Source organism: Wasmannia auropunctata, unplaced genomic scaffold (assembly GCF_000956235.1).
Source record: "Wasmannia auropunctata unplaced genomic scaffold, wasmannia.A_1.0 LD335977.1, whole genome shotgun sequence".
In the NCBI taxonomy this organism is placed as follows: domain Eukaryota; kingdom Metazoa; phylum Arthropoda; class Insecta; order Hymenoptera; family Formicidae; genus Wasmannia; species Wasmannia auropunctata.
The window spans coordinates 174,046-199,684 of NW_012026913.1; the positions used below are offsets into that span (position 1 = coordinate 174,046).

The window sequence follows — 25,639 nt, forward strand, 5'->3', positions numbered from 1 at the left end:
TTTGGAAGCGTAGAAAAACAATTATTACTTAGAATGCAATTTGTGGTAATTCGATACGCTCGCCTGAAGTAAAGACAGCAAAAATTACGTTTGGCAGTAGTGCCGGATTTTCCAAGAGATGGCACTTCAATAAGTTAGATAAGGACATTCCACGTGTTTGAGCGAGACAGAAGATATTGTAAGAAGTTCATTTAGAGATACCACTGACACTGAAGAGTCTGCTTTATCGACTTCGTACAAATTTGGCCGACCTTTCAGCATCCTCTTAAAGGCATTAAGATAAAAGAGAGAGCATGTAACCTTTTGTTAGAAAATCCCATCCGTTTTTGTTTCCGACGTTAAAATCCGAATAAAACGATCTCTCTTTTTTTTTTCGTAAAAGGCTGTTTCGCAAAAAGATGTGTGTCAGTAGGTACGTAATGGCGCAAAATGCAAAGAAGCAGTTTCGATAATTCAGGAGCATTCATTGTTCTCGCGAAGGTACAAAGAGGCAGCAACAAAAAGGGTTCGTTGCACATTAAATTAGAGCGGGCGGTATTGTTGCACATCCGTGACTTTGAATGCGGCCTGGCAGCCTTAGCGAATGCAAAACGCGACAGTGCACGAAATCCTCGGTCTGCTGCATTTGACTACGTTTCCTGCGTAAAATTAAAATATGAAAGGATATATACCTATCGTATGAAAAATACGACCTTCGTCGTCAGAGGCAAGCCGATAAAAATCAATGTCGCCGTATTTTTTCCCCAATTCGTTACGCTATTTTACGCGGAGATATATTTCGTCATTTCTACATACGTCTTTACGTCAATCGTTGGCACCATTCGCCGAGGAGCTTAAATTCTTACTTTTTAAGCTCTATTGGACATCTTTTGTATCACGGGAGCGTACAGCGTTCCTACATATTTGACAATTTTCGGCAAATATGAAAAGCGGAGTTACTCCGAATTGCTCCACCCTGAGCTTTTGAATGTACTTTGCGATATTGCGCGAACGTGGTCCCCCCTCCCCCCTCTCTCTCTCTCTCTCTCAAACAGAAAACAATGCGTATACGTGCACAAAACGACAGAACTCGGCAGATTAGGAAGAATGCATTATACGCGCCCGCTTACTCGCGTTGTATTACGCGCTTACAAAAGCGCTTCTTTCGCTCAAATCCCCGGAAGCTCCTACCGCCCAAATCCTATTTTGCGGCAGCTTTCTCATTCGACTCGTCTCCCGCGGCGTTAAAAACTTTCGAGACTACCGAGGCGGACAGTTTGTCGGTTTTGGCTCGAGTCACTGTAGGAAAAGCAGAGAGCGGAGAGGAGTCCGGAGAATCCAGTCGGACTTAATAAAAAAAGCATGGATGCGTCCGAATGTAGCAGAAAATCTCGCAAATTGCTCTCGGTAGACCTATTGTGCATCTTTTCGCTTGTTGAAAGTCCCTAACGAACCGTCCGTGCTATTGTTCATTTCAGAGTTTAAAAGTCACGCATTTTCCCTTACAAAAATTTCTATTGCCTTAATTTTTCTTAAAAACTCGAACTGAACATTGTGACAATAAAATCAAATCAAATCTTTCAATATTACGTATATATTTTAACAACTGTGTATGAAATTCCATAAAGCGAAAACTTATTTAAAATTAAATAAGGAGAAAATTTTTTTATCTGAGACATCACTAGAAATTTATTTAGAGAAAGATTTGGTACTTTCAGGTAATATTTGAATTTGTAGGCTATTAACATATTCTAATATTTCTAATAAAGAACACGAAGACGCATTAATTGACGAATTCACAAATAAATTTTTATGAAGACATTTCACACAGGCGGTACAATTTTCACCTATTCTCTTGTTCAGACCAGTCAAAACCCGTGCGGGATCAGTCATATATTTCAATTTTCATCCGACACATATTCCCATTCTCAACGTGAAAAAAAAAGCCCGTAGGACATCCCAATTTTCCAACTCGTTGTTAGTCACAGTACGGTCAAAACTGGCGTTTTCAAGGCGGACAAAACGCGATTGTATGTACGTACGCCTGTACACGCGAACGAGTCGCCCGCTATCGCGCGCTACAACGTCAACTTCCCATTCGTCGACATCACGCAACTATAACCGCGCTAATATCAAACCGCGCGTGGCTGTGGCTTCAAACGCGAATCTGCGTCGGCCTCCGACCTCTTTTTTTTCCCCCGTCGTTTATTGTTTGTACACTATTCTGGTTTCTGCTCAACTGATTAATAACGAGCGAGGTCTCCTTTCGCTCGACGTTCCTGAAATTTTCCGTCATTGTGGCGAATTGCCTGTCATGCCCCGCAGACAGCCATTTCACAACACTTCCGAAATTCTTGTCTGCGAATAAAAGAGCAAATATTAAAATAAAAACGGTTACCTCACAGAGGTTCGAAATATTGAAATATTTTAATAAATAGCATAATAATAATAATCTCATAATAAATTTTTTACAAAATATATATTTTTATGAAATATATATGTAAATATATGTATATTTATGCGATAAAAATATTATTTTTACATATAAATGTAATAAAATATAGAAAAAATTGTTGTACGAAAAATTTGTTAAATTGGAAAAATCGAAGGCTTCGACAAAGAGAAAAAAAATAGTAAATGAAAAAAAATCAAATAAAAATCTCAAGTGTATAAGAAAGTTTAACGACTTCATCGATATACTCGTATTTCACGTCGAACTTGTGTACGGGAACTTGTGCTTGCGCGCTTTATTTGTCGCGCGAGAGCGCGCGAGTACCTACACCCGTGACTTATCGCGATCGTCGCGTTCGCGTTTAGCGACGAAGCTGACAGGCAAATCCTGTTCCACGCTTCGCGAAAAGTGCGCTTGACGTATCTCTGCGAAATCTTGCCCGGTCAGAGGCCGGCGTGCCGGACGTCGTTCAGGACGGCATTTCCAACCAAGCCGGGGAGCGTAATTAAACGGCAAACGATAAAAAAGTTCATTCGCTCCGGCAAAAACTTCATTCGCGCGACTAATTGCGAAAGTGAGCGCCAATTGTGAATGTGAGAAGATTGACTTAATCGTGCATTAATATTATTCTATGCTCCAGCTTCATACTATTCTATTCTAGGCATTTGTAAAATTGTGTTACAGAATAAAGTTGAAGTTAGAGAATAATGAGTTACGGAAGAGAGCGTATTTCAAATGCGTACTTCTTATTCAATTGTCAAACAATATTTTTTATGTGTAGAAAAATATGAAAGTTGATATTATTGCGGAAGAAAGATATGTGTAATATGCCTGGAGTGCCAAGTTTATAATTATGAGAACATCCTATATTTCATCGCTAGAATTTTCAAAAGAATAATTGAGTCATTTTCGGACTTTTTAAGTTACTTCTCACATTAAAAATTCCATACAAAATTAGCGATTGCAATCTGACGTCTATGTAATTTCAGAATTTTTCGACTCGGCGCGAATATTCGGTGTCACTCGAACGTTGCGACGCTCAGCGTTATTTCAACGGCAAGGACACCGTCCGGCTTATCGGCGATCATCGCACGGGCATCGTTTTTGCATTCGCGTGAATAACCTACCGAGAACCATTGCGGATGGGATGCACACTTCTCTTCAATTAACGCAACCGTCGCTATCCGCGCGGAGCTATCCGCACGGTGCATCTCCACGGCGAGTGCACACGTCGCGAAATGTCGGCGATGCGACGCGACTAGACGCGCCGCCTGGTAAACTTCTCACGGGAATATTCACGTGCGCGCGACTTCGCGTCCGGTGCACCATCTCCAGGTGCCAGGCCCGTAACATCGGTCTCGACACTTCGCACGCCTCTGAATCAAATCCTTTAATCTTATTGGTAGCAAATTTTCATTAATCCTCCCCTCTCGAACGGTCGACGAATATGAATGTAAAGCTAAGCTCCTTTCGAAAAGAGCTTTGAAAGCAATGAATTTAACTCTACTATAATCCAGAACTGATAATTGTATCTTTTCGCTATAATTATGAATTACATGAAAACGATCTTTTTTACATGTTTCGATCAAATATCTCGAAGTTTTAAAGTTTGTAATTGCAAGAAATTCAAGCACACATTCAAAAACGCACAAATCTAAAATATATAAAAATATATTGAGGCAATTTTTTTTCTCATTAATCACTCAATGTGCTCAAAAAACGAGCGCAGACACTTATTTTGCCTTTTCTTAAATGTCTTGCGTATTTTTAAAAGATATCGACAAATGATACAAGATAATATCAACTTTCGTAAATATCTACATCACATACAAAAAGAAAGAGTTGATTATAATTTTCAGAATAAAGTATAATATGACCATAGAATAGATACCCGCGGGGTTCTCAAAGGTAACGATACAGTATTGCTAGGTGCGCGTTGTATTATGCATGACCGGGGTGTTAAGTATGAAGAACAGAGACGCGGAATGCACCTTGGGGCGCGGAATGCATGAGACCGCGCTAGCACCTCTGTCGTGCAGCCCCTTAGAAGAGACAATGTAACCTGACATCCGCCACTTTAAATCAAGCTCTCTACAGAGGCGACTGCTTCCACTTTTAACACGACGATCTAAGCTCGTTTGCCATTTGCGGTGACCCACCAGACTCGTGGGTTCAGTTTAATGATTTTCTCGGAGAAATTGCATTTAACTCGGGTCTGATGGACCTCCTTCTCTTCCAGGGGAATAATATATACATATAAATAGTGCTTGTATTATATAATTTTTGAATTATATATGTTACACTTTATTGCTATTATATGTTAATTATTATATTATATTACTGTATTTTTATTTAATTGTTAATTTCAATATTTCAATATTTAAAAATAAAAACTATGTGTATATATTTTTATATAAAATACATTTGCACATATTTAACACACACAATTTCCGTATAACAATAATGAAATTTACATTCAACAATTCAAAAAATTACATGTATTCTTAAATAATTACGCACATTATTATGATAATAGAATGAAAAAACCATTTCCGTTTTCTAATAGCTATGTTGAAGCCACGCGTCCAACATTATCAATTAATGTCACAGGAAAGAACAACTTGGTGTGGAATTAAACCGCGTCGGCCCGCACATTTTTTCATTTTCGTATCAGCGAACATCTACCGCGGTAACGAACTCCATGATCTAGAATATTGCTCATTGTATTAGCCTGGTCTGTAATTTCAACCTCTGCGAGACGAGAGGTGGGAGAGTTTGTGTGCTGCACGCGTAATTCCCACGACTACAATTACCGTTGCAATTAGCGCGAGAGTGCTTTCGTTAATTCTGACAATCATTTAGAGCGAGCACTATTGAAGTAACGTCTTCAAAAATCGTCGAGATGTAATAAGACTTAATTGCGAATTCGCGCCGGTATTTAATTCGGCAAATCGGGAATCTTTCCGGAGAATTTCTGCGAGAGCAACGTAAGATGTCCTTATGACGCGTCTCAATCTTGATTCATGATAAATTATCTTTTTCTTTGCGCTTTTGGAGATAATGTTCTCAGCAATATTTCCTTTACTACCCTCCTTTCCCTGTTTTATAAGAAATCAAAGTTTTTTTTTTATTCGAATATGAAATTATAACTTTCATAAAATTAGTAAATGTTCAAATAAAATACATTTTGTGTCCGTAATGAAAAATCGAGTGCTGCAAAATCAACGATAACATAAAATTAATAATATATACTTCGATATCTGGAAATAAGAGTGGTGTGGTATATACAATACAGTCGTTTTGTATGATTCAGCTTTTCAACCCTTTCCTTATTTCGCGATATATATACACGTACGTATGACCGTCTCGACGGCGGCGTCCTTTGGTCTCGTCCAATAAAATATCTCGCTGATCCGCGTAATACGGGCTTTAAATTTGGCCGTCGACCCGGGACTGGTCGTGTGCGCGCGGACGTTCGGGCTCTCTCCGTGCAAAAACTGATAAGGAAAATATATATTCCCACTCGACTCCGCTTTCACGCCACCCACCCGTCCTCCTCCCCGTCGCCACCACCCCCTCTCTAAGTCCCCCAGCTGCTGACGAGGTATCCTGGAGGAGAGCCAATTTACACCCGGAGCATTTTTCGAGATAGTCAGATGATACCGGAAACCGAAACAATCTCTTCATTTCGCCGTTCCGGAATATCGCACAACAGTGATCTCTTGGTGGGAAAGGATGTCGTGACAATGAGAACTTTTATCCCGTTGGATCACGAAAACTCGATGTCTGTTATTCTAGCAAAAAGCTTTCGTTATAAGATTTGTAAGGAATTGCATGCGCAAATAAAAGAATTTGTTTTATTTTATCGTTAGTTTTGCCAATAGCAGGTAACATTCATTCAAATTTAATCGATTTTCATGTTCATACATATATATATATATATATATATATATATATATGAATTAAAATTTATCTGTTATTAAAAGATAATAAATATATTATGCAAATAAAAAGGACGGAGAACTTTGCATGTTGTTACAAAGTGCACAAAATATTTAATATCACCTTTCTCACTATTAACTTTTTTGCACAAACTTTTAAAACATTCCACCACTATCATCAAAAGTTATGCTACGAACCGAAAGATTTATTTGTCCTTTTTTGGGTCAATACTCAATTTACCTGGACAAGTTTGTGGCGTTTGTGCACAGTTCTCAACAGCGAACAAATTCCAAAGTAAAACTATCTGAGCTCTCTCTCTTGTCCTTAATCTCTCATCAGACCTCTTTTACACACATACATATGTATATATAATATATATATATATATACCTATATATATTTAATTTTAATTTTTAAATAAGTTTTAATTGTTATCCGAAAATTAATAAAGAGAAATATACTATTATAAAATATGTCAAGATAAATCCATACACAGAGAGAATAATTTTGTTGAAAGGTCTAAAAATTTTGCTAAAAACAGATCTAAAAATAATTTTTTGTTAAATCATTAAAATAAATTGTTGGAATGTTGAAACTGATAAGCATTACTATAAAACGTTTTAATATTTTAGCAATCACTTTAACTTTCGCACAAAATTATTTTGATTATTGAACAAAAATTATTTTCAGATCTGGATTCAGCAAAATTGTTCTTTCCGTGTATCAATGAAATTTAATTTTATCACAAACGTCATTTAATCTTCTCCATTGAATTCTCTATGTCCGTGGAACCAGAACTAGAGAAAAGTAGTTAAACTGTGATTAATCGTGTTAATCAACCGAAACGAGTCACTTGTTCCACGGATTCGGGTGGCGGATAGAAACACTTATCGGAGTCTCACATCCACAACCGCCGATTCGCGAAATGCGGAAGAATGAACGGTCACGGGAAGTCAATCGGTAATGTAATTAAGAGCTCCGAGCTGCGATCAATTCTCCTCGAAAAGTACTTAAGTGCCGTTCGATGTATTTTGCTAATGGACGGCTCCAATGGTTTTCAACGGTAAAGTAAAATTGATAATTTATTAAAAGAAAGAAGAGATGCACAAGAATACAGAGAGAGAGAGAGAGAGAGAGAACAAAAAGTCAACATTATTTAATAGACGTTCAAATTAATTGAGACTCTCTTTTATAACACTATAAAAATATCTCGACAGAAATAAACTTGTAATACTTACAAATAATAAAACCAAATATACTTTCAACAGCTAACTCAAGAGCTAAGACAAAGAAAACTTCTAATCAATTTTTGCTAATTTGTAATTGAAATAATTAAATTTCTATATTTCTCCATTAAATGTAGAAACAATAGCTATTTTTCTTGATTCAAGATTTTTTTAGATATTCAAATCAGATCAAATGATATCCAAGAAAAGTTTAGCTACTCTGAATTAACGTAATTTCGTTTCATTTGCTTTTATTCCGCAAATATAATTTACAAGATTTCAATATGTCTCAGTAATATAATTTAACGGGGCATAAGGGAATATACTTGTATAATATATCAATCTGTCTGATGCCGCATTTTCCGCCTCTGTAGTAACATACGTTAATCCGTATTCACACCGATGCATTTCACTTCACATGCATCATATTATGCAACTAAAAGCGGATTCGTGATGATTATCCCGAATCAATTATCCCGAGCGAAATGGATCGATTATGCATCGATTATAAGCTCGCTTATGTCGATCGCTACTTTGTCATTTTTCAGAAAAATTACTTTTGCATAAATATCTCTTGCATAATTCATTTTTCCTCCGATCGATTTATTCAAAAACTCGGTCGTTTAAAATACATTGTGCAGAAATTCGTTTTAACCATTTAAAAATTAAACAATTCCCCATTTATTCCCGTTTGTTTCCGATTAATTAATAATTTGGTCCAAATTTATTTCACAAATTAATTTATATATCTGCAATAATAATATTAATCATTGCATATTTTTTCCAAAATATCAACGTTTATTTATAAAAATAAAATTTATTTATCATAATTTCACTGCTTTGTCGTTATATTTGTCAAAAAACTATACATTAAATTTTGAAAATAATGTTAAAAATTAGTAATTTCAGTTAAAAATGAATAACGTTAAAATAACGTTAAAAATTAGTTGTAGTAACATAATGGTAAATATATTAATATTCACGTGTGCAATCGGGGACAACGGTAAACGCTGCGTTGCGACGGGAAGTATCGCTGTTACACGACATCGTGCAATATCTTACGACACGTGGGATATTTACGATCGAAAATAGCGGCTGTTGCCGCAAGCCCGCGGTCGTTACGGGGCCCGGTATCGATGATTATGACCGCGCAATCCGGGGGAAAGAGTAACCGCCTGCCGGCAAACGCAAGCTCGGGATCAACGATCGGTTGACATCGTACCTGCTGCAGCGCATAATTTACGTTGTAACGCACCGCTTGGCCGCGATGGGGTCATTATCTGTAAGACGGAACACCACCGTACCTCCCACGTAGCTGCCGTTATCATTATCTCCGCACGACGAGTCATTACGGGTGCGGAATGACGACCGTCAGGTTGCTAATTAGACGCCCGATTGTCGAATAACGTGCGCTGTTTATAATAGCGCGTAATTCAACCGTCCGGACGCATCAGTTCCCTCATCGATATTAATGGCATTCGTATTTATTGTATCAATGGGATATTAATGAGCGGGGAGAATCGATCGGGGCGGAGTACATATTGAGCGGTATATGACGACGTAAATTAAAACAACGTGCACGCATGGGGGATGTTATTATTTAGGGATCATCGGGTCAGCAATAATTTGTTCTTTCCATCGACCGACAAATTTGTTTGGCTCGCGAATTTACATGAATTTATGGCGTCGAATAATTCCTCATGTGGAACGCTATTCATCATCTGGACAGCGCCGCAGAAGTATGATGTATAATATAAGATCTATATACCTAATGTGATACAGAAAATTCATAGCGACAATTAATATTTATAATAAAATTACTCTTTAACGACGTGTGTCGTCAGGGCAAATATAATTAATAAATACGTATCGCTGGCTGTACTTTTAATCATTATTAAAATCAGTTATTAGCTGTTTGATAACCCAGTGATAACTTGTGCAATAACAGGAATGCACGATATATTTTATTTTACATGCAATAACGTCAACGAATAAACCGTAAAACAGACTGCCTGGGCTGTAAATGATATTTGCGTTTCCTCCGGGCGACCGTTTCCAAGATCCTTATTGCTCTCGCTCGCTCTGTTTCTTGCGCACAGGAAGTCTCGTTAGACGCGATATATGCGTAGATACATCGCGCTTTCGAATTTCTACTACGTAATTCCCTCCGTACGCGCATGATAACTAATGCTATCCCCTCGCTCTGTGCTGCGTCCTTGTTAGCAAAACGCAAGCCCGCATATACCGGGGCAAGATAGAGATTAGTGCGCGGAAATACGTTTCCGAACGAAGTCGCCTCCTTAAGCAAACTTCCCATCCCATTACCGTGATAATAATAATAATTCACCAGGAACGGGACGAGATCTTGTTATCTTGCTATCCGATTTATTTACTCACTGTCAGAAAAGCAGATGGATGATAATTGAAATCTGATATTTTAATGGTATACATTGTGTCAGTAAAGATATTCACGGCGCTGATAAAAGATACGCAATTGCGTGACTTGTTGAAAGAATTATTCGTATATATCCTTGAAAAATATCTCAGAAAGTATCTTGATAAAAATTTCACGATTCAAAAAGCCCACGTAGACTTATGCATATATTTAACTTCGAGAATTACATTGTAATACTCCGTATATAGACGGAGCTTCTCTCGTGGAAAAATCGACTTCGATCTCTTCGAAGAATCCGCGAACGCAAATGTAAAATTCTGCGTCTGGGCGGATACACCGCGTCCGAGATAGTCGGTGTAATATGTAAAAATGTAATATTTATCTCCCGCTGGCTGGCTGATACCGGAATTTCCAGTGATACAATAGGAGTAGTCTAGCTTATGCGGACCATACCGCCGCGGCGCTGTGTGGGTGGTCGGTGTGAGCGAATAAGAAGGCTCCCTCCATTCAGAACGAGCGAATGGAAAAGCGGCTTTCGGACGGCTGTACACGTCCTGGAAAATATAAAGGGAGGCCGGGGGTATGTTACGTGTGGGTTTCGTTTAAACCCCCGGCATACAGTACCGCCCTGTCTCACCGGAGTCTGTCGCGTCTCAATAGGTACGCTCTCTGTAATCCACTCGGCCGATTGCATTTTGCTCAATATTAATTTCGCCCGGCGACGTACAGCGTAACGCGGATCTGGCGCAATTTCCTTCGATTATAATACGACCCTTCGACGACTCGGAATTTTTTAACCGCTTAATCGCTGGCGAAGACCGAGAGCGCGGTGACCGAGTTTTGAATTAAAATTATGAGATAAATTTTCTTCCAGCGAGCAGGTAATTTAATTCAATTTACCATCTTAATTTTCGTCGTTAAATATATACCCAGTGAGATTTTAACTCAAATTAATATCAACTAACTGACTGACGTTGAATAATGTTAAATAATGTTAATTAATAAATGTTTCGATTAATAACCTAAATCTCGAACCATCGCACATAAAAATTTTTAATTAAAGTATGCACGTGACACATTAAAGTATTAAACTTTTTAAATATATTTCATGTAACTATAGATAGACATTGTTTTATTTAAACTTTCGAAAATTGAACGCAAAATTTCGAAACTATTAAACAATCTCATCCTCAGAATTGGCACCGAAAATGTTTTAGAGCAGGATAACCGTTCGAGATATTCGTTTCGAGATAATCTGAAGGAAATAATTTTACAAAGCGCTTTGCTGTTCGAGTAAAATCTTTCGGTTCGAAAATGATTTTGCAGTTTACCGACATAAAGTGGCGGGTTTGTCCATGAAAAGGCTAGAAATGGCGCTTTTCGGGGAAAATCCACGCGCGCGAGTATAATCCGAGCTTGTGTCCCCGGGGAGAAGAGCAGCCCGGAATTATATTGTTATCAGGAACATTCGAGACGAGAAACGATACTCGCGTGCGGGATTGTACTCTCGTGTATGCAGCAAAAGAGATAACCCGGCGCGCAGCCACTTTTCCGCGTTTCGCGGAGTCATCTCTGCTCCGCAGAACGCGAAATCCTGTTGAAATTAATCCCACGTCAGTCTGAACACACGTCGTCTAAAATACGGCTCTCGCATTTACATTAGATCTTTAACTATTCGCGACTGGTGTCGAAAGGCAACAGAAAAATGACATTTCTGCGATGAAATGCAAACATTTCGAAACGATCCATAAACGTGTGGTAGTGTCAATTCAATAAACGAATGGAGGACGAAAGAGAAACATTCGCGTCGAAGTATTCTAAAAATAGTTAGATAAAACAAATTATCAAAAATTTCATAAAATATGTATAGAATTTAACATTTTTAAATTATAAAGTATAGTAAAAACTGAATTATATGCCCAAGAATTATAATAGACAGCGGTCGATATAGTGGAAAAATTATACGGAAAAACGTACTAATTTATGTCGTAACATATGACGAACAAATATTTTGTTACACAGAACTAGCACACATGGTTTATCGGTGTAAGCACCTCCATTATAACCGGCGCTTTGCGAAACAGTCGGAAACCGGTAATAAACACTAGCCAATGTTACATGGTTCAATGGGCACTAAATCTAAGTTAACTGTTAATTAACAGCACAAACAGGTGGTACAGGAATGTAAATGTTCAGAGAATACGGTGTAGCCATTCCCGTACAAATACGTATGGGGTACCGCAGAGCATAAGATCGAAAATATATCGTTTCGCTGGGAAAATGTCCTTTAACCCTAACTTTCGAGAGATCGGGCTCTACTTTCTCGCGTCGTTGCTTCTAACTTATGTTAGCTTATCAGAAATGAGTGTCAGATAAATTTCCTTTTATTGCCAAACTTTATTTCGCCGCACGGTCGCAATTTATTTTCTTTCCGCACGAATTTTACCTTATGCGGAATTAAATTTGTGGTTAAAGCCAGTGATAATTATTTTACATTTCAGTAGATAATTTTTGGATTTATATCATTATAAACACAATTATATATTTTATTACGAAATCTAATTCTATTTCGATACCTAATATTGCATATACAATTATATATATGTAAATTATAAATATGTGTAATTAATTATATTAAGATATTCTGGAACAATTGCTGATTTACGCATTTGAAGATCAAACTCAATTTGTCTCATAATTATTATATTAAGATATTCTGGAACAATTGCTGATTTACGCATTTGAAGATCAAACTCAATTTGTCTCTTTACTTCTAATTAACATGATTTGCAGCTTTCATTTGGCCATCTCTCCGTGTATGCGCCAATATAAGCAACACACAATGGCGGTCAGTTTACAAGGCAAAATATTTCTTCCCCAGGGAAAGATATACTCTCCTAGAAGCCATGCTGCTTCCTGAATGACCAATTATCGGGAGTGTACGCAGATTCGAGACAAGAGATCGGACGGAAAGGGCAGTTGCGATAGCTAGGTAATTAGGCGAGAGTTCCCCCTCCCCCCCTCCCCCGATTAAATGGCACACTCGTAACGAATTACCACGCCGGGTTGATAGGGTATATATGCGTGTGTGTACATATAGGCAGGTGTAGGTCGCAACGTCGACGGAAGAGGGTGGTCGGAAAGAGAGGAAAGGGGTGGAGAGGTCAGATAATTGCAACGGCGGAACAATGGGGAATTCGGCGGCATTTCCGCCTCCGGCCCGGAACTAATAACGTCCGTCGCGCTTACCGCCGCACAAATGAGCGAAAGATTGTTAACTGATCCCTTCCCTGTATAATCCCCCGCGTATGTGTATACCTCCACACGGGTCAGCGAATTTCGTTGCGCTGCCAAATATGCGCTTCCGGATGAATCTTTTTTAACCGCCGCACCGGAATAAAATCACTGTGCTTTTAATGACAAAGAGAATAATGTATAAAGTATATTACTGAGTACATAGGCGAAATAAATTCTGTGTTTATTTATAATTAATAGCAGAAAATATTTTTATGAGCTTTTAAAATAATCTAAATGATAGAATAACAAGAATAAAAAATAAATTTTTATTTTACAGTTAATTAAATAATATAAATGAAAGAATGAAAATAAAAATGAAACTCTTTAAAAGGAGTTTTGCGAAATTAATATCAGCAAATATTCAAAGATATACTACAAAGTGATAAGTTATTATTATCGTAGTGTTTAATACGTCGTGTCTAATGTATTTTAAAATAACGACTCTATGTCGGAAAACAATTTGACGGTGCTCATGCAAAATTCAACGTACGTCGGTGAGCGATTCCTAAAATAAAAACGATTCCGGGGGTTTCATCGCCGGGGACATTACAGACGAACGAACGTTTCTATCGGAAAACTATGTATGTTGGCCATCGCTGCCGCCGCCGCCGCCACCGCCGAAGTAATATTTCGCGAGTACTTTCGCGAGTTTCGTCTCTCGTAATGCCGAACACGTATTGCGTATCCATCAACCACACAAGCGGAATGCGCCTCTTTTCCCTCCCTAATGGTTCACGTACTTTCTGTACAGAGCGCTTCACGATTGCCATTCGTTCCTTCGAACTTTCGAGAACGCGCAAACAAACGATTGAAAGCCAGATCGGATAACTTTTGATTAAAAAATAATGACTCTTTTTTTTTTCTTCTTCTCGTCTCCTATAACGCAAGCTTTCATCGAATACCTAATTCTAACTATTAATCGCCTTTGTATCACATTTCTCAATTCGTATGTCTTATTTACATACATCTTATTTGCTATCTTGTTAACAAAGTTCCTTGTAATTTTCTGCTAATGGCCCTTACGAAACTTGCCGCGCGCTCAATCTAAATCTTCTATCTAACTGCCTGTCTGTCTTTTCTGAAAGAACGGCGAACTCTCAAGTTTGCCGAGAATATATTGACGAACTTGCGGAAGAGTACCGCGGCAAATTGGATGGAATTTTCTATGTTAATTATCTTCCCGTTTTGCTGGAGGCGCGATATCGATTTTCCCGAAGGTATACGTCCATTCGCGGTTGCGCTCTCATCTTCCACTTTATCAATTTTTGATAGAACAAACTGGCCTTTGTGTTACGGCTTTGTCGACGACGACGTCCTGTTTTTTGCAATTAACACGTAATTTCAGAAAAAATAAGGATAAGGATAGGACGGTGAATTATACCGCAGCGCGGAAGTACATAAACACCGTGACGTAAAAACGACGGATTAAAATGAAATTATATTCCCGGAAATAAATGAAATTATTTTAATTACTTCGGTATTATTTCATGATTATCCAATATTTGCGAATCGAATATATTTAATTATCCAATACTGATTTGGAAATTGTATATTAATTGGTTACTTCAGTAATATACCTCTGTAATACAAGCTTTCGCAAATGAAAAGCAAAATACATCGAGGTGCTTCTTCGAATATTGATAATTTTCTTGATTGACATTCCATTCTGCTCTCTAAAAGTGACTCACAATCAGTGGAATTATCAGTGATTTTCAGTATCATTGTCCAGTATACTTAGAACTGTGATAAACAGTGAGTATTTCAAGCTGTGTGAAGTTGACTTCCCCACAACTGAAAATTCAAAAACGACCATTACCACTCGATTGGTCGTATTTTATTATATTGGTAATATTTGATAATTCATTCTCAATGATTAGTTGTAAATAATAATATGAAAAAAGATATACGCGCGTGAAGTTAGCCCCTCCTTTCGTATAAAAAAAAGTTAATAATGACAAAGCCATATTTTATGATAATATACTGATTCAAACAGTGAATATCACTGAAAGATAGTGATTATCATTCAGTGACATTCACCGTTTGAAACACTCACTATCAAACAGTTTTGAAAACTGATATTCACTGTCTTTCAATGATATTCTATTTGAATCAGTATATTATCACTGAAACAACATTGTTTATCACAGTGTCAAGTATGCCACTGAAAAATGACATGCACTGAAAATCAGTGACGATTCCACTAATTCACTTTTAGAGTATATTTTCCCGTTTATCTCAGGCTTGCGCGCGTGCCGCGTATATTATCTTTCGTATGTACAGTTTTATCGTGGGAATATAAAAATCTGTGTACACAGGCATTTATGGATTAGTATTATCTTCTCGAGAGGTTGTTCAAAACGCTAAAAACTCATAACGACATCGCGGAAGGCGGCAGGACACGTGTATAGCCGGATAAGTTCGAGGATCGATGGAGTTCTACGACGCCCAGTATCATCCGGTCATCAAGAAACAGAGAAGTTTACGCTAATGCGGGAAATGTTGGAAACGCGATCCCGACAGCGGAAGAATCTCCCGATGTAATCTCTCGCGCTCTCACGGGTGGAGAAGTTTTTCGCAACAACAGTCGCGCAATAAACTTCTAATTACTTTCTGCTCGCGCCGTACGGACTACGTCCGCGATCGATATATATACACTTTGCCTCGCGGAGTATCTCTGTATCGCGCGAAACTCCACGAGCGAGCGAAGGGTATCCCATTCGTTAATGTCCCGTCGTGTTTTAGCGGAAGGAGATGCCGAGCTAGAGATTCCACTTACCCCGCTAGACCTCGCTCATCCATATTCCGTGCGAAGTTAAAAACCGACGTTTCGGTAATAATTACTAGTTTTTAAAGAAATTCGATTCTATTATATATATTGATATGAAAATGTATTTTCAAATTTTTGCATGTAGCGTAAAAAGTTAAATGAAAAATATTATTTTAATCTTCGCATCGCATGAGATTTTAGTCGAAACTTTTATCGTCGGTTTGCACGACGAAATTAAACAATACGAAGAAGAGTGTATTCTCACAGAAATATCTAGATCTGGTCGGAGGATTCGGTTACGTTTTGAAACGTTTCGATGTGAATCGATATAAGCGCACTACGGTTCGATGAAGGCGAACCGAACGTGTTTCTAACAATGTACCGTTTCCTCTCTACATATTTAAACGTTCGAATAGCCCGAGGGGCAGCGACAGCAGCCGGGATGGTAGTCGACCAAAATTGAAATCGCTAAAGGAGAAAAGCTCTTCTATATATCGATTGAAGGCAGCCAGACGTGTACCGGTAAAGTCAACTGTGATTGAATGAAGGAACTCTCAAATCCCTCGTCGGTGCAGAGAATAAAAGTTGAAAAAGCCTCGAGGTCAAGGCCTGTATAGCCTTACCGGAAAGTTCGCGAGAAAAAATAAATTTAAAAAACTCGAAAAAAGCATTTCAATAAAAAAAAAAGATTATTTTCAACACTTATATTTTATAGATACAATATAATGTAAGCTATATAATTTAATTGTTATTCGTTTATTTATTTGTTCTTTTGTAATATTTTCTATTAAATAAGAAATTTCGATCGTTTCTCTTGATCTCTTTAATGCACCGCCAAGAATATTATAAAAATGAAACAATCGAAATTTCATATGCGGCAATCAAATCTCATTTCCTGAAATCTCACGAAGTCAGTCATAATCCTCCTCGCTGTGAAAATCTTGTCGTCGACTAGTGTTATCCGCGAGATTGATTCGCCCTTCGCAAGAACATGACGCAGCTCACTCAATCGCGACGTCGTAATGGCTCGCGAGAGTTATGGCATCAATTATACTAAAGCGATAAAGTGTCAAGTGCTACATCTGCGAGGAATAACAGCGACGGATCTCGGCGTCTGTTCTCCCGTCGCGCGAAACTATGCACCGCGCCGCGATAGCTTCCGGTCGCGACAGCATCGTCGTTAACAAATGATTCGGCGAGATTTCTTGCGCATACTTAATAAGCGACGAGGAAAAGATAAAGAGGCTACCCCGGAAGGGCGGAGGGGAAGGCTCGGTTCCGTTCCGTAATTAAGTAATTCTCCGTCGAGGCAAACTTTCCTTGTCTGTCGGTTCTCTTCGACGGAATTGCATCCCTGATTAAATTACGTTGAAGCAGCCGCGGAAGCGAGTTCGCTGTCGACAACGGAAACAAGAAAACAATATTGATCCACTTTACCAACACGCGGCGTTTTACATCGCAAAAGAAACAGACACGAGAAAAAAATACTAAGCTGGTTTAATTACTCCCCATAAGTTAATAATATTGTTATACATGTACTATATTATATATTGCTCTCCCTTTAAAATTTTAACAATTAATTATTCTTCATTGTATATATAATTTAAACAAATATAAACGTTACGATTAATTAATATATAGCATTTAAATAATTATCACATATCTAAACATATCTAAATGTATAGGAAGATACGTATATGTGTGTTTAAACATACATTTATAATTATCTTACAGATTATTTATGCCATATATTAATAAATATATATATTTTATAATATGCTTGTGTTTAAATGTTACGCATAAAATATTTGTCCTCCTCGTGGACATGCAAATATATAATTTATTAAAAAAATAGTTAAAAGATCATCTTGCAAGTAAAGTTTGTCGTATATGATACACTAGGGAAGCCAAGGCCGCGTAAATAAAATAACACGCTGATAACATTCTTGTAAAGGCCAACAAGCAATTAATTAAGTTGAAAACATGAATTCTCATGAGGATGCTTTATCATAAAATATTCCGGACAACCATTACGTTACGTTATTGCGCGATACATGTTAATACTTTCGACCGAGCAATTTCCTCGAATTCTATTCTTGAGCGGTATTTTTCTGTAAAATACTGCAGTACTCGAAGAAAAAGAGAAAAAAAACGTTGTACAGTTCATAGTTTGTTAAAATAAAAATGTTTCATTGCTCGTATATTGCATTTTGTTAGAAAAACAATAAAAAAAATATTTTTAAAGTTATTTAAAAATAATATATAAATGCAACTAAATAAATGACTGACTGTTTAAATAAATAGCACAGACGCAATATAAATGTTCATAAAATAGTTAATAAATGTGCGATAGATGTGAGTCACACTACGATATCGTTATAGCAACACAACGAACATTTTCTTACAAGTCTGAAAAAAATGTATTTACGAAAAACGTATAGGAAATTCGAGCATCCCTAGCATTTCCGCGTGTTACCTGAACCTGCGCGGTGAAATTCAATGTTGCAACCGTATCGGGTGTATAAAAATAATATGGGAAAAATTAATGGGAGATGAGAAAAAGCGAGCGAGTTGTGGTTAACGCGAACCGGTTTACACATAGACGCGCGATTACTAGATCGCACAATGACCCGCAATACACTAATGGACGAGTATCCCGTACGCGGTCGCATTGGAATCGGGAACCGGCCGTAATTGTATTATATCCCGGAATAATCGAAGGGATCGATAGAGCATTGGGGAAGCGCTTCGAAACGTGCACAATACCAAACGCGGTGCAAACGTTAGTCCGTTCGATTCGGACGGACAGCTTCCATGTATAATCGAGCCGCACGACAGACAAACGATTAATCACAGCCACGTGCCCGATAACGATCGTCGTGTTTCGACAATCTTACCGACGATTTCAATAACATTACGAACGACCAGCAGCCATAACCGTGACGTTGTCACGGTCACTTGTCACGAAAGCGATCGCTCGTCATTGTTCCGGTAGACACTTAGTGACCGTATAAACACACGCGCGCGCGTGATAATCTAATAATTATTAAATTATATCACACACGGAACGTACTGCACGTCTTCGTTTCGCTTATCCAGACAAAGCTATGCGGAATATACTTAATGAAACGCTATAACAATCGCGAAATTCCATTGATTTTATTTGCGGAAACAATCGTGACCGTAAAGTAAAATTTCGAAACGAAGCCACATATTAATATGAGAGGAGTAAATACGCATGTATAAAAACATTCACCGGCACGAAAAGTTCTCTTCCCCCCCTCCCCCCATCTCTAAAACACTGAATTTTATTGCAACGATGGATTACGAAAACAGTCTCTCGGAAAAAAAATTGCGGAAAACACGATAAAAATTCAATGAAATTTTCACTGATCTTCAATTAAATTTTTGATTCATTTTTAATTAAATTTCAATTACATTTAATTCCCTCCGGTATTATCGGCATGATCCTTAATACCAAATTTATAAAAGATATAAAATTACGAGATACAATGATGCATTTTTGCGCGACAGTGTTCGCGTTTTGGAATTTATCGAAATTCTCTGTCGACCCGCGCCGCGCGAAAGCCACAATCGAACGCCGACATTAATTACCGCTGCACGTAGGACGTAACTAATGACTCGTAGCATAATAAAGTACAATTTGCTGCAAAATTCGAATTGCCACCAGCCGGCCTAACAGAGAATCGAATTTGTCGTAATGTATCGAATCGGCGCGCACAATGGCAACGCTCGCTGCAACTAACGTTCCGACATTATAATCGCCGAGATTTACAGCGCCCCATTAGCGTTACAGGGAAACTCATCTCGTTTTATGCAAATACGCAAAAAGCATGCGGCGTTGCGTTTAATACACACGCACGCGTAGGCACACGTGCCGGTCATTTTCACGCTTTGTTCACCGTTTATGGTCGAATATCGAGTTCAAACGCGGCATTATTATCTCTAATCATTTATCTATCGACCGGTTTATTATTTTCCGTTGATTCTGAATAGCGCAAATCATTTAGAAGAAAGGAAAAGATATACAGCAGTAATAGCAAAAGGTTTAATATATATACACAGTAAAATTAGAGAATTTTATATCATATAGAGATTTAGATTACTCATTGACCTATTTATACCGGTAATTTACACCGATCATTTGATACGCGTACTAACTATAGTAACTTTCTATTAAATTTTCTTAATTTCGACGATGCATATAAACGTATTTAATTATATGTGTATTTATTTAATCATCTTAATGCATATAGGGTATCAACTTGGTACATCTTGGCATTCTTTAAATGCATTGTAGAAATTAAAAAAATGTAATAGAAAGCTACTAGTACCACGCGTATCAAATGCTCGATGTAAACTAGGTCATTGTCGCAGATCAACTTTTATAAATTCTGCAAAAGCGCAAACAAGTGAAAGATAGAATTTTGTGCCGTATAGACATACAGAGGTAGAACGAGAAGATATTTATCGTGGTAATTTCGTGCTTTTAGGCTAGAAGAAAAACCGATGTTTTTTATAAGAGTACATATTTATTTCGTAAGAGTTTGTGTTTTATACGCTTGAACTTTCTCGTTGAGTGCTTCCAGAGAGGAGCGAAGTTTCGCTCTCGCTGTCGGGCATTATTTCGAGTCTCCCTCTCGAATAAACAAGGGAAACTACTCGCGGGATGAATAAGGAGGGTAAGACCCACTCTCTCGGCGATGAAGCGAGAACTATTTTTTTTTTTTGCTAGGGAAGAAAAGAGGCGCCCTCCTCGTCCCGATTCTGTCCCGCGCGCCTTTATCGATGCGCACGCTTCGTCTACGCGGATTAAAAGCGTACTGCCGCGCATTTAGGTCACCGTGCACGTAGGGGATTCCTGCATTGTTTTTTTTTGCACAATAGCGTCGCGGCGATTTCGTTTCGAATTTCAGATTTTTATACAACCGATAGACCCGCGCTGACTGACTGTTAAAAATTCAAATGGCCGCTACCGAAAGTTACTTGACAATTTTTTTTTATTGCAGCGACCGCTCGCAATTAAATTCACGATAATTTTTAAATATCCGATTTTAAATATCCGTTACACGTCAGTTTGCAACTTCATCCCTACAATAGGTCTTTTTCAAATAACGATAAAAGACTTCTTTCTTAAAATATAGAAATCGGTATATAAACTTTTTAACTCCTCAGTTTAGAACTTCCTTCAGTTTATCCCTCAAGTTCAAGAAACAAATTCAAAACTGATAAATATGAATTTCAAACTTTTCGCTGCCGATGGACGCGTGATTTAAAAATCCGAGTAACCCGAATAATTTCATTAGAAGTCATTTGACTTCATTAAGTTTTTCTCTTGCTATCTCCATTTGTTGCAGTAATTCGCAAATAAATGGATAAAGTTTTCAAAGTTTGATAAAGTTAATTTTATCCTGAATATTATTTTCTTAAAGAGATAAGTTTTCTATTTTAAATAAGAATCAATATACGAACTTTCAACCAACAGTTTTATCTCTAAAACTTAAGAGAATAAGAAAATATTGATAAAAATATTTTTTAAAAATTATAAATATTCTTTTCTTAAAGAAAGAATTTCCTTGAAATACCTTTTCGTATTATTTACACCTTTTTTTTTTACTTAAAACAGTAATATACATTTCTCTTAAAATAACAGAATGAACTGCTGTTTGAAAATTCATACTAGAATTTCTAATTAATCGACGATATAATTGATTGTTGTGCATTATTTATACAAAACAACTATTATGATAATATTAATGTATAACAGATTGACTATTATAATATTAACTGCACAGCCACTCGTGCTCGTTAAAGTTCGGCCGTGTAAATTCGGAATTAACAAATTACAAAATGCACTCCATTGAGAATACGATGTTACGATTTTCCGGCGTTTGCGTGAATGTACGAAGTTTGAGTACGACATGGGAAAAGTAATCGTGTCCGGACATATTTGCACGGTCGAAAACGTGCCAAATTACAACCTCGGAATTTCGGAGCGGTGCTCCACCGGTTTAATAAGCGACGAATTGCAAGCGTATTTCGCGAACTTATTCCTACAATCTCATTTGGCCCCGCGCTGCGCATTAAATGCAAAATGCACGGATCTAACGTAATGTAGTTTCGCGTGTGTGTCTCGCTGAACAAAATGAATCGTGTAATTTCGGCGTATTAACTTTCCTGCAGTATCATAATCCGAGAAATAACACGGTACAGCCGGGAGTGCACGCGAGCGTTTAATACCATTTTGAAATCTTCAGAGGAAGAGCGAAGAAGAGAGATATCTCAATTGCTTGTCATCGCGCACGCAAGCTAAAACTGACCGATAAAAGAGAAATAATTGAAATATTACGCTCGTCGCGATTATCTATTTCGTCTTGTATATATCATTTTCTTTTTTTCGTGAATGAAAGTTCTATTAAAAAAATTGAACATTTGGAATTGGGTAAATACCATTCGTCCACTTTAGACGCTCTACAATTAGTGTCAGTAAGAGAATAGAATCAAGAATAGAATCTTATTTTAAGTACGATGTAAAAATATTTATAGCGTCAGAATACATGCATGTAAAAAATATCTGTTACTAGAACGATTTATTACCGTGTATATATTTATATAAATATCATTTATTATTACAAAATAGACACATAAAATAAAATGTATGTCAAAATAAATATAGAACATATAAAAATATCTATTAAATTGCCACAATTATTTATTATCCGATATATAATTTATAAACATTTGTTATCAGAATACGTATGTAAAATGTATATCGAAATATGTATGGCAGATAAAATGAAAAATAGAATTTTATACGACGCAAATTATCGTTTAAAGTGAACTTGATATAAGTGGAACTTGACATTTCGATTCGACGAAAAATAGGTCTCGATTCTCTCTCTCTCTCTCTCTCTCTCTCTGTCTCTTTCGGCGACTGCGGTATAATCTCTCGGCATCAGCTGTCACGTGAACCCAGCCTGACGTAATCTCTGCCGTCGCAGATAAACAATAACGTGTCGACATAACACTGCGATGCTTACCTTAACAGTAGCAACCGTTGTCGATCCGCGATGACCACCGCGTCACCTTCTCCCTGCCACCTCGGCGTGGACACGCAGCATCCGGGATTTCCAGCGGAGCGCGGGACGAGCGAGGGACACAACCGCACAGCGTCACATACCGAACGCACGAGATGAACGCGCCGACGTCGCGACGCACTGTTTGTCAATTCGGCGCTCGCGGACGCGCATATGGGATCGAACAAACGAACGAACGAATAAACGGACGAAAGTAAACACGGTCGGTCGGAGGGACGGACGGACGGCCACGTGATCGTGTCGCGTCGAATCGGGTGGCGTCGTGTCCGTTCGTGTATGCAGCTTCCACAGAGCCGGCCTTGTCGCGAGGACGATGGGCCGACGAGGCCGCGTTAATTCGGGCGCCGCTCCCGAAGGCTCGCGCTCGATGTCGTATCTTTCCCTTCCCCAGGTCACGCCGTTTACGTTCCTGTCAGGATTATCGGCGCGGCCGGCGGCCCATCGGCGAATCGCGGGCGTCGCGGCGGGCGTGCCGACGACGGTGCGCGGATAACGTCGCTCGCCAGACGACGACGGTCGCTTGTCGCGGGGCGAGAGAGGGGCGCGGAGCTGCTCCGGTGAACTCCACCGCGGAGGACATCTCGTCGCGAAACTGTCGTGATGCGGCCGCGCGCGAGCGCCAGCGTCCGCGGCGGCGCCGACGGAAACGCGGCGCGCTGATTGGCGGAGACGCCCGCAGCCGTCCGACTAGCGTGCGTGCCGGCCGCGTGGCGACATCTGACAGCTGTCGGCAAATTGCTCGGTCACGAAAGGCGGGAAAGGCTCCGCTTCATGGTAAATACGATCGCACGGGGATGCAGTGTGCACCCTTTTCGGATAGAGGAAGCGCCGTTCTCTCGAGAAGACATGAGCCAAATATTCATACCCTTAAGCGATCTGTAAAAAGTAAAATCTGTCTGCGACACGATGCGGAATCTTGGAAAAATATTTACAGTAAAATGTCGAGTCACTTTACAATTAAAGTACTCCTATTTAAAAAGATCGGAGAATTTATGTTTCATGTATATCCCATGCATCTTTATTTTTCATTAATATTTTATTTTATGTATTAAACGTAAATTTTTATCTGTCACGTCGTTCTGCCCCATCCTCGTCTTTCAAAATACTACGAAGTAGTTTTGCCATGTTCTTCGAGGTAAACTTGCTAGAAGCGCGGAGTAATTCGCAGATAAAGCTGTGACTCACCAGACGGTGAGCTAAAGCGAGGTCCTTATCTTCATTCAGCTCCTCGTCCCTTAGTTCGTCATATACGCGTGCTATTCCTTCGTGAAGGCTCAGAGTGGTTTCGAAGAGGTTCTCTTGTGACGCGAGCCACGGCAGACACGTGGACAAAACCGTCTGAAAAAAAAAAAACCGGTAAAGGGCCACGTTTTGGGATCGTCTGTATTAAACTCGATAAAAATTCGAATTACCACGAAAGAAGTTATATGTTAACATATATGACTTAATTGTTTACAGCGTCGGCTTTTCCAACTAAAAAATTGTGTTTCTTGCTCATTTTGGCTTTTGCAATATTTAAAATTTTTTAAGCTCTATTCTCCGATCTTTCAAATAAGATCTCATGCTTTCGATGTAAAATCTAATTTTCCTTTTAAAGATCCTTGCTCGTAATTACTCGCTGGAGTAAATAAAGAGATTTACCAGACAAACATTCCGCGGCAGCCAAAAGATCACTCTTTCGTCCTGTTGCACTCTCTTGTGATCTTTGAGCGTTTCGTTCTCGATTAACACGAGAGATTGCTTGTGTTCGTGCTCGTCACTGTCCGATGGATTGTCTACAACTAAGTGTTCCGCTATCTCTTCCGGTGGCAAGAGTTCAGCCGGATCTATCTCACCCGATCCGTTCAGCTGCTGGATCATTATCCGACGTTTCCGATTTAGGTAATCATTGCGGGATCTCTCGAACACAGCGACAATCTCTGTCGCTTTGTTCACAATGTAATCCACAATTTCTCGCACTACCTAGAACCCGGATATCGTTATTTACATTTACAAAGGAATTAACGTTACTTCTCTTTTACAATCTTTAAAACAGGATTTGTTCTGTTTATTATACATTTGCAATATATATAAATGCAAAACGTTTTATGTTAAACTTGCACGTGACACTTTTTTTTTAATCAACATTCTTTTATACAAAACTATTCAAATATTAAAAATACTCTGTTTTAATTCAAAACAAACGTGATACAATCAATTGCCGTTTTTTTTAGCAAGAAAAAGCCTCTATTATTTAACTTTGATATAAAAGTTTTACTGTGAAATCATTATTCTCTCCTTTTTTCCTGTCCTGTAGTTTATTTTATTTATATGTTTAATTATTTTATTTCTCTCTATCGCTATCTTATTTTGTTTATTTATATACTATTTTTTACAATACTGTAATTGTTTTTAGCCTTTGGAAGGATATCATCCTGAAGCACTCAATAAAAATAAATAGCGGTCTCTCTCTCTCTCTCTCTCT

General features: G+C 38.3%; 2 protein-coding genes across 2 annotated transcripts in view; both read right to left on the reverse strand.

The window, feature by feature from the left end:
• LOC105454649 (beta-1,4-N-acetylgalactosaminyltransferase bre-4) overlaps nt 1-23,763 on the reverse strand; it is a 114,041-nt gene extending 90,278 nt beyond the window's left edge. Inside the window, exon 1 of the mRNA XM_011697418.1 lies at nt 23,119-23,763. The gene's annotated coding sequence lies outside the window, so the exon portion shown is untranslated. The remainder of the gene's footprint in view (nt 1-23,118) is intronic.
• A 407-nt stretch (nt 23,764-24,170) lies between these two features.
• The window catches only part of LOC105454650 (sperm flagellar protein 2-like), a 9,329-nt gene continuing 7,860 nt past the window's right edge, over nt 24,171-25,639 (reverse strand). Inside the window, exons 9-10 of the mRNA XM_011697423.1 lie at nt 24,817-25,137; nt 24,171-24,513 (exon numbers count right to left, since the gene is read on the reverse strand). Of these exons, the coding sequence (XP_011695725.1) occupies nt 24,238-24,513; nt 24,817-25,137 (597 nt within the window). The 3' untranslated portion in view covers nt 24,171-24,237. The remainder of the gene's footprint in view (nt 24,514-24,816; nt 25,138-25,639) is intronic.